This window comes from Teleopsis dalmanni, chromosome 2, assembly GCF_002237135.1.
Source record: "Teleopsis dalmanni isolate 2A chromosome 2, ASM223713v2, whole genome shotgun sequence".
NCBI lineage: Eukaryota > Metazoa > Arthropoda > Insecta > Diptera > Diopsidae > Teleopsis > Teleopsis dalmanni.
Window position 1 is genome coordinate 239,472,350 of NC_051847.1, and position 9,084 is coordinate 239,481,433.

At 32.2% G+C, this 9,084-nt stretch overlaps 2 protein-coding genes across 2 annotated transcripts in view; both read left to right on the forward strand.

The window, feature by feature from the left end:
- The first annotated feature begins 3,240 nt into the window (after positions 1 to 3,240).
- On the forward strand, positions 3,241 to 4,232 carry LOC119679663 (heterochromatin protein 1-like). The gene has a single exon (XM_038092146.1). The coding sequence runs from the start codon at positions 3,394 to 3,396 to the stop codon at positions 4,024 to 4,026; it is 633 nt and encodes a 210-aa protein (XP_037948074.1). The 5' UTR covers positions 3,241 to 3,393; the 3' UTR covers positions 4,027 to 4,232.
- A 4,345-nt stretch (positions 4,233 to 8,577) lies between these two features.
- Positions 8,578 to 9,084, forward strand: part of LOC119677453 (AT-rich interactive domain-containing protein 2-like) — a 9,058-nt gene continuing 8,551 nt past the window's right edge. The window contains exons 1-2 of the mRNA XM_038088797.1: positions 8,578 to 8,941; positions 8,997 to 9,076. Of these exons, the coding sequence (XP_037944725.1) occupies positions 8,697 to 8,941; positions 8,997 to 9,076 (325 nt within the window). The 5' untranslated portion in view covers positions 8,578 to 8,696. The remainder of the gene's footprint in view (positions 8,942 to 8,996; positions 9,077 to 9,084) is intronic.

Genomic DNA, 9,084 nt, shown 5'->3' on the forward strand with positions numbered 1-9,084 from the left:
CGTCTTATTGGTCCGACTTATAACCATATATTATATGGTGCATCATATTATGTATTCAGTGGTAGTCGCATGGCATCGTCGCATACGAAAACATGAGTGCATTTTTCCAACTCGTTCTGTACGAAGACTTTAAGTTTTGAGTGTAGGGATATTGGTACTGGTGGAATGGAACTAATCTTCACAACTAAAAATAGAAGGAAAGTTCTCGATATTACCCTGATTAGTGAACACTTCTCACATTTTCTTACTAAATGGTCCGTATCGCAAGATTGTTCCTTTTCAAACCATACGTACATAATTTTCGATCTTTATTTGGCGGTGAACTCTGAAATAAACAGATCCCCCAAGCCAATTAATGGGAAACGTATTGAATGGTCCATTTTCCGATTCACCCTGGAGTCCAACTCACAATTGGTCCCTCTCACTATTCTCAACTGTTACACACACCCGGCCTTCAAGCCCTCTGAATTTCAGGGCAAACGCTGACTCTTTATCTGCTCCAAAACCACAGGAAACTAAGCACCGTTCAAAAAGAAACAAAGGAAATTCAAACTACATAGAATCTTCATCTGATTCTAACCGACTGCGCAAAATTCTGAATTCCATCCACAAGACCCTTGATTGTATCCAGGCTCCAATTGACATTCTTCTAGACACACACTTTCCAGGGAGCATACCTTCCGATGTTCATATATCAACACAAGTTGGCTCGCTCTCCTTAGATAATCCCAATCCGTTTCAATTGATCAACACAAACTTAAGTGGGCCATCCAAACCTTGAAACCACATAAATCTCCAGATCCTGACGGCATTATTCCCGCTGAAAAGCAGCAGGGCAAATTCGTTATCCTCCCATGGCATCTTAGTATATATTTTAGTTGTCTCAAACTTATGTTTATCCCTAGCTGCTGGAGAGTCGCTCGAGTAATATTCATTCCCACGACACATTCCAGTGCCAAGTATTATAGGCCAATTAATCTTTTTTCCTTCCTGCTAAAAGTGCTGGAGAGGGTTCTTGATATTTTTATCAGAAACACTATAAACACGGCACTTTTCTCTTCATTACAGCATAAGTATACTAAAGGCAAGTCTATCGACACAGCATTTCATGCACTCACTATGCCCCAATGGTATCGTAAAATCGATGGAGCAATTCTTGTTCGGTCCGCCTGAGGAGGAGCTCTTTAACGAGAGTTTTAACTCCCGTTCGATGAAAGAATTCTTGTTCGGTCTGCCTAAGGAGAAGCCCTTTAACGGGACGGAGACAGCTACAGACTTAGCCTGAAGTCATTTACATGCGAGTATCACCCCGGTGCTACCTAGTCAGAAGTAAGCTAGTTCCAGAAACCTGTAGCCACCAACCCAATGTAATCAAAAACAAAAAGGAAAAGGTCGTTATCGGAGGATGCTGGAACCCCTGAAGAGGACAACATCCAGGAAGGGGGATAGATTGTTTAACATTACCCAGGGTGCACCACGTGGAGGCGATCTAAACTACATACCGAGGTTCTTCTCAAAACTAGAATTATCACTTTCGACATCGAAAATGTTCAATCCTAAAGACCAGTCTGTTGGTTAACAGCACAGGGTAGGGTAGTTTGCAAATATGTGTATATGTGTATTTGCATGTATAAACCTGTCAGGTAGGGTAGTTTGCAAATATGTGTATATGTGTATTTGCATGTATAAATCTGTCAGGTATAAAAAAAAATGAAATTGAGTTGCCATCGAAAATAAGGCTTATTTTATGTTTTTTTTTACAAAAGAATAGGCCTAAGGTATAAAAATGTATACTTTGCCTGTTCCTCAACTAAAGCAATAAGGAAATCGCAACATAAATATTCAAATATATTTCCATTTATAAAATTAAAATTACATGAAAACAACAACTTCACTATTTCCACCTTCTATTTCGCACTAACGAATTAATTTCATACAAAATTGTTTCTTTAATAAAATATTCCCGCGAGAGACAACAGATCGCAGGAATTGTTCTCAGCCATTGTAAAAATTGTACGTACATTTGATTTGTTCGTACAAGCACGCAAGACAAAAGTTATGTATTTAAAACAAATGCAATTAATTTGAATTAATAGAAAAAAGTTTGTCTCCAAAACACGGAAAAAATGTATACACATACAATTTAAAAAAAATGAAATATGTGGATATTTAATTTAATCCACATCCCTTTTTAACTATTTAATAATAATTTTAAAAACTGTTTTGTTTTGGCATTAGAATAATTATCTTTTTTTTTTTAATTTCATCCAATCTCTGTCTGGTTTCAGGCAATTCATTTAATCCATTTATCTGTATAAATCTTAAAAATATTTAAAATTGGGGTATTCAGTCAAATGATTAGTTGCTTAGTAGATGATTACAACCAAAAATTTGCATACAAAAAAGAAACTAAGAAGAGAATCTATTATTTCGAAGATTCTCAGATTAGTAAAAATTTTATTAATAGTGCTGCCAGTACCAAGTGTCGGCGCTATGAGCATAAGGTGTCTCAAAAGGAAAATAATAACATAAATTAATAAATAAAATTCAGTAAAACTATAATTTTCAAAGGGATAAAATGTAAATAAAAAGTATAAAATTGAATATTCTACATCTTGATATATGACACGTTTACAATTTTAGTTATACGATAAATTTGATATTAAAATTTACGAATGTTTGAGTATTTCACTGTTAACACATGTTTCGTTTTTGCTGTTGATACGAGTGCTGCCAAGTCATTTGCACACAACAAACTAATCAGATTACGCATTTTGGATCGTTCAAGCAACTGCTTAATATCAAAATGCTAATTTTTTTTATATGAAGTTTTTGAATCAACTAAGCAACTAATCAGTTGCCTGAATACCCCTAATATGAATATTTTTTCTTTCTTATTACTTTTTTCACACCTTAACAGTGAAATATTATATTTTTAAAACAATTTGTTTTGAATTGGAAAAATGTAAGTAGGAAACCAACTAAATTTGAAGTTTCATTAATTACAATTAAGTAAAATGGCCAGCTGGAACGTCTATTTAGATTAACTGCAATATTTCTATATATTGCAATGAATTTGTTCCCGCTTGTACGGGCTGGAAGTGTTACTATAGTATAATATACGCCTAGTGTACGATTTTATAATAGATGAAAAACAATTTAGGTTGGCATTTATTTTTAAAATTTATTAAACATAGCCTCACTTCATTTTGTTGACATTTTCCAACACTCATGTTTGCAATGTCTTTTGACAATTGTATGCAAAAGCTGTGTATCTATGCATAGCGTCGCTTGGTTAATTTATCGTTTGAGTTCGTTTGGAGCGCATTATATTGTTTCCAAGAATTTTTAATAAATTAATTTATTAAAATCTAAAAATAATAGCAAATTACGATGAAAGGAGGTAAGAAGGGAGAAGTTACCAATGCAAAAGCTACTGACGATAATGTCGAGGTATCAGAAGACGAGGAAGAAGAAGAATATGTAGTGGAAAAGATATGCGGTCGTCGTGTCAGAAAAGGCAAGGTTGAGTATTTTCTAAAATGGAAAGGATATTCTGAGGAGGAAAATACTTGGGAGCCTGAAAAGAATTTAGATTGTCAAGATTTAATAGAACAATATGAGGCCGAACGTACAAAGGACGAAGCCGGTGCTGGGCAAAAGCCTGAACCAAAAGATACGTCAAATCGTCCATCAAGTTCGACCAGCAACAAGCGTGAAGCTAAAGACTCCGGCACAAGTAGCAGCAGTTCAACAAATAAGAAGAAGCGTCGTGAATCCGAAAAGGATGGGTCATCTGAAGGGTCTTTACGGCAAAATGAGGTGTATGGCTTTGATAAAGGTCTAGTTGCTGAAAAAATTCTTGGTGCCTCGGACTCCAATGGTTCACTAACTTTTCTTATTCAGTTTAGAGGAGTCGATCAAGCCGAAATGATTCCTGCATCTGTGGTTAATTTAAAAATACCACAAATGGTTATTAAGTTCTACGAAGAACGTTTGTCATGGTATACTGACAACGAAGATTAAATAACATAAAATATTTCAGCACATACGTTTCGTTTTAAGTATAACTATTTTTCATTTTTGTTGATAAATTACATTTGTGTTTAAGGATTATCATATCACCAAAACAATGTTAGAAAAGTAAAAATAGCAAATATACAATGTATATATATAGCTGTTTACAGATTTACTAAACACCTTTAATAATTCTAAACAATCTCAATTTTTTTTTATAATTATTGGTTTGTATGTGCTATTTTAAACATTAAAATTAATATAATAAAAATTATTAAAATGAATTCATTGTTTATTATTTTATAGTTCATGGCGTGTGGAGACCGAAATTTAAACATACTTATTGGATTAGTAGTAATAATGGAACACAATTCTGTTATGAACAAACCACAAAAAGTTAGATGTATTGCAAAATGAATTGGTAAAGTAAACAATTTCTAGTAAGCGAATTTCTATGTCCAACTGATCACTAGGACTAAGTAGTAAATTTAGAAGAAAATTAATTCACACTATGTTATCGCTACATTAATACTTTCTGCGTTTAAAAAAATTTTTTACATCACAAAAATTGACTTTGATATTGAAATAACAATCATTTTGATCCAAATCAATTACATATAAAAATTAGCCGTAACAATTAGAATAGAATTGAACGACGCTTAAGTGACCGAATGTTTTATTATCAAATGACGGTTATTTAAAATGTTCACATTAAGTACAATTGCCATTACAAAAAATTTAATTAATATAAATTCACTAACTCAATCATTTCACGATCCTTTGTAAAATCTGGCAAACGAAATCAAAAAGTTATGTTGCGAGATTAGGTTGTATTGACTTAAGGGGCCAAGCGTGAATGAGCATAGGAGGCAATTGAAACCAATCAATATACGGGTATAATTTCAAAAACGTTTAGCCATTGAGGTAGCAATTGTCCTAAAGGTATAAGTGTACTATAGCATAGTTAAACATTACCGTGGAAATAAATAAAGAATATACCGTATACTTGTATGTGAAGCTGAAAGCTCTCGCTAGTAATAGATGTCAGAGACGATTATTGAGTTTCAATAGTTGTACAGTAGTCCCCGCTTAATTGCAAGCGAGAAATTCAAAAAACCAAGTATTCGGAAATGTGCAACTTTGTTTTAATTAAGAATATGGATAATATATGAATAATTGAAACGAAATTGCAGTTAAACGAGCTTTTCAAAAGAAAATGAAAAAATAAAAATAATGAAAAAAACATTTATTTATTTAAAATAGATTATGTATGTACTCTTTCTCATATTTTGCAATACATAGTTTTGATTGTTAGAAAAAAGTTTGTTATTTAGGGTTAGGCTCCGACTTCGTCCATTTTTCCAATTTTTAAATATAAACAAATATACTATGATTACTTTATACTTTTCTTATTTTAGAGTTATTAATGTATGCTTCAAAATAAATGTTTTTAATGTTCAATTAAAAGGATATTTCAAAGAAACAGGTTTCAATTATATGGGGACATTTCGGTTATATCGAAAGATAAAAAAAGATTTTATTGATAAAAATGCAATTAAAGGAATATTGCAAATAAGCTGGTATCGATTAATCTCAAACTACTGTAAATGCATTCCAGCTCTTCCCATCGGTTGAACCCGACACAGAGCGCAGAGTAATGATTATAGCAAGTGGGCAAATGAGAAATTACAAAGAAAAAATTTAGGAGGTACTATTGTCTATATTTGAAAATTCGAAGTGTTTATGTTATTTATATATTTTATACTAGTTTTATTTTAATTATTCACAAATAAAAACATTTTTGTATTCAATATTCTATTGACCACACAGTGTCGCAGATTTAAAATTAGACACTCACAATTCGGTATTTTCTAAACCAGTAGCGATATTGAAATGAAACATCTCTAATGCCATCTCTATCTTTTCCTTAAATATAGTTTTTATGATGGGCTTTTTTTGGATGTATTTGGAGCCCTTTCAAACGATATTTTTTTGAATATCTCAAAAACTATAATAGGGAGAAAAACGAAATTTGGTGTACTAAACATTTGTGCTATGTCATTAAGGTTCAAAATAAGTTTCATGATATTCCGCCCACTGAAACAGCCATGCCCAAAACAAAATTTCATAAAAAATTGTTTATTGTTTTTAAAAAAATTTATAATTTTTATTAGAGTAAGCATATTTATTATATAACCCCCATTGGGTTTATTTATACTATCATGAAAGTAAGATGAACTTGACGACAACATGAACTGACAGTTCAGTTTACACTATCATGAACTGTCATGCATCGTGAAATTTGTTTTGTTTTGTGTAAACGTATAAAATGCTTGTGTGTAGTAGTAAATAGCACAGAAATTAAAAAAGGTGTTCGGAGCTTGCTGCTTAAAACACGACTAGATTTCAAAATAAAAATTGTATATAACATAAACATAAAATTGTATATGTATGCATATCAAGCTAAAAAAACGCAGTAGTTTTCGTTCCTTCAAATTCATAAACTCACATCACGCTCTATTCCCTCTCTCATCTATCGGAAACCGGTTTTCAAGTTTATGTTCATGTTACGTTCATGATAGTGTAAATTGGACCATTAGTTTTCAGATTATTTATAATTTTTTAATTTAGATTCTAGAATCGCTACGAGTTTTTAAAATTGGGCAAACTTATAATTTTGTAACCCTTATAACTTTTTTACTAGTCATTAAGCAATTATATATTTTTAATCTACTTTTCATGGCTTTTCTCGTTTCTATCTGCGACACTCAAAATATGTATCTGAGTTAGGGCCATGGTATGCAGAGTGTCACATCAGTATTGCCAATTTTGTATTTTTACTACTTCTTGGTTGTGCCTAAATTTAAAAGGAAATTAAGATATCCTCTCTTTCAATTTGCCCCCAAAAATAACTAGCAAGAAAAAACTCATAGAGGATGTTATAATATTAATTTATTATTATATTATCTTATAATAATTGTTAACAGTATTTAACAGAACAGTATTATTAGCGATTTATAAAAAAATGCTGTATTGCTTACTGCCATTTTTTCTCCAAAACGTATTGGAATTGCAGTAATTTGCTCCTAAAAGGCGAAAATTTTGAAATTTATTTCTAAACAACACTGTTTTGCCTTAGTGCCGGGGCACAAATACGCCGGCTCTCATGCCGGAGTTTGAACGGCCATATTGTTTTTTCTCTCATTCTCAAATTTAAAATTTGCATTGAAAACAACAACAATTGTACTCATGCCGTGCCCGAGACACTCTGCATAACATGGCCCTGCATAACATGGTCGCTTTCAAATTATCACACGTTATGTTTAGATACAAGTCTTGGAATAAGTAATATGTCGTCGTATTTTCTATTTCTTTTATAAACATTTGCATGCATGGCGGCCACACTTAAATATATGGAAGCATTCTTCTCCCAATTGGAGGCAATAACTAAATAATTGTTTTCTTTCTACGCACTATTTTGCAGAATTGTGTGTATTGAAAGTTAAACTAATTGTTGAAGTTAATTGAATTGAGTTAATTTAGAAAATGCATTAATTGATATTATAATAAAATACTATTACATAAGGTTCATTCCACAAGATATTCGTAGTAAAACTTAAGTAAAACACAAGTAAAGTACAAATTGAGACCGTAATATGGCGTTTACATTGGCCGAAAATGGCTTGCATGTTGATTTGATTTTTGGCCTGTGCCAAAAAAATGTTGCATGAAGGTTAAATATGCCTTCAAACCTTACATTAGAAACTTAAAACATATTTTTAACTTCGATAATTATTTTGGGAAGTAAAAGTTCTAAAAAGCAGTGCATCGTTTTCAAGAAAATGCAACCACCAAACATTTGTTTACCTTTTTTTGTGAATATGTTAAAAACAGCTTTTTCAAACTGTCAAAATGCCATGAAGAGCTTTCATTTAGGGTATGTTCAATGGATTCCTTAGCATTTGGAACGTATGTGGAATGCATTCGAACGTCATTCATACAGAATGTGAGAAAATTGCTCATTTTTGTGCTTGAAATTTTATATGCAAGAATGAGCCATTCGATACTCATTTTCGATTTTTGACCAAAATGAGCCATTTTCGCCCAATGTAAACGCCGTATTAGATTTTGCTCTTGCAGAATTATTGGGTAATTTAGATTTGTGCATTTATATGTATAATATAGTACTTTCTTGGACGTAAAATAGATTCAAAATCAAACAATTGTCAACAAAACTTAACAGTTTCGCTAAAGTATTGGCTAAAGTATTGTAAAAAAATAGTATCATACATAATAGAGTCGTGAAAATCACATATGCAAGAGGTAAGTGGTATCGAAAACATAGTCTTGCGTATTGCCTTGGAAATCAATTGCAGAATCAAAACAAAGGGAACTGTTTTTGTAAAATCAAACAATTTTGCACATGCGACGATGCACGAAGCTCTTGAATACCCTTATTAATTTGTTGTGTCGATAATGTTCGTTCTATTAATTTACTTAATGTACGAATCAAAGCACTTATTACAAAACAAATTGCACTTTACAACACTATATGTTAGCAAGGCCACCACCATTACGCTTTCTTATTTCGCGGCAGACTTACATGAATAGTTTTTGGTACCATTTTTTTGTGCTACAAAAATATAAAAACTTGATAAATTTATCATAAATTAGTAGATATGTCGGTCCATGAACTTGTTAAGGCATTGCAGCCTTTGCCCGCTATAGAAAACACTATAAGCTCACCGGCAAAATCACAAAATAATGCTACACCAGCTAGAGGCAGACCGCCTGCTTCGTCTCGGGATATATTTGTAAATAATGAAAAACTGGAAAATGTTACACATTCCGTTAAAGGTAAAATGCCTATCAAAGCGCCGGATGAGTTCTATAAAGACTTACAACAGTTCCATGATCGCAGGGGGTAAGTCTGTGGGTTAAAAAATCACTCATTTCAATTCATTATTAAATATTTATAGCACTCCTATTATGCATACGCCAAAAATAAGTGGCCGTGAAATAAATTTGCATATGTTATATACTGAAGTAATTGAGAGAGGTGGTTTC

Bases quoted from the DNA above. Each gene is read 5' to 3' on its own strand.
- LOC119679663 (XM_038092146.1), top strand. From the start codon at position 3,394: ATGAAAGGAGGTAAGAAGGGAGAAGTTACCAATGCAAAAGCTACTGAC.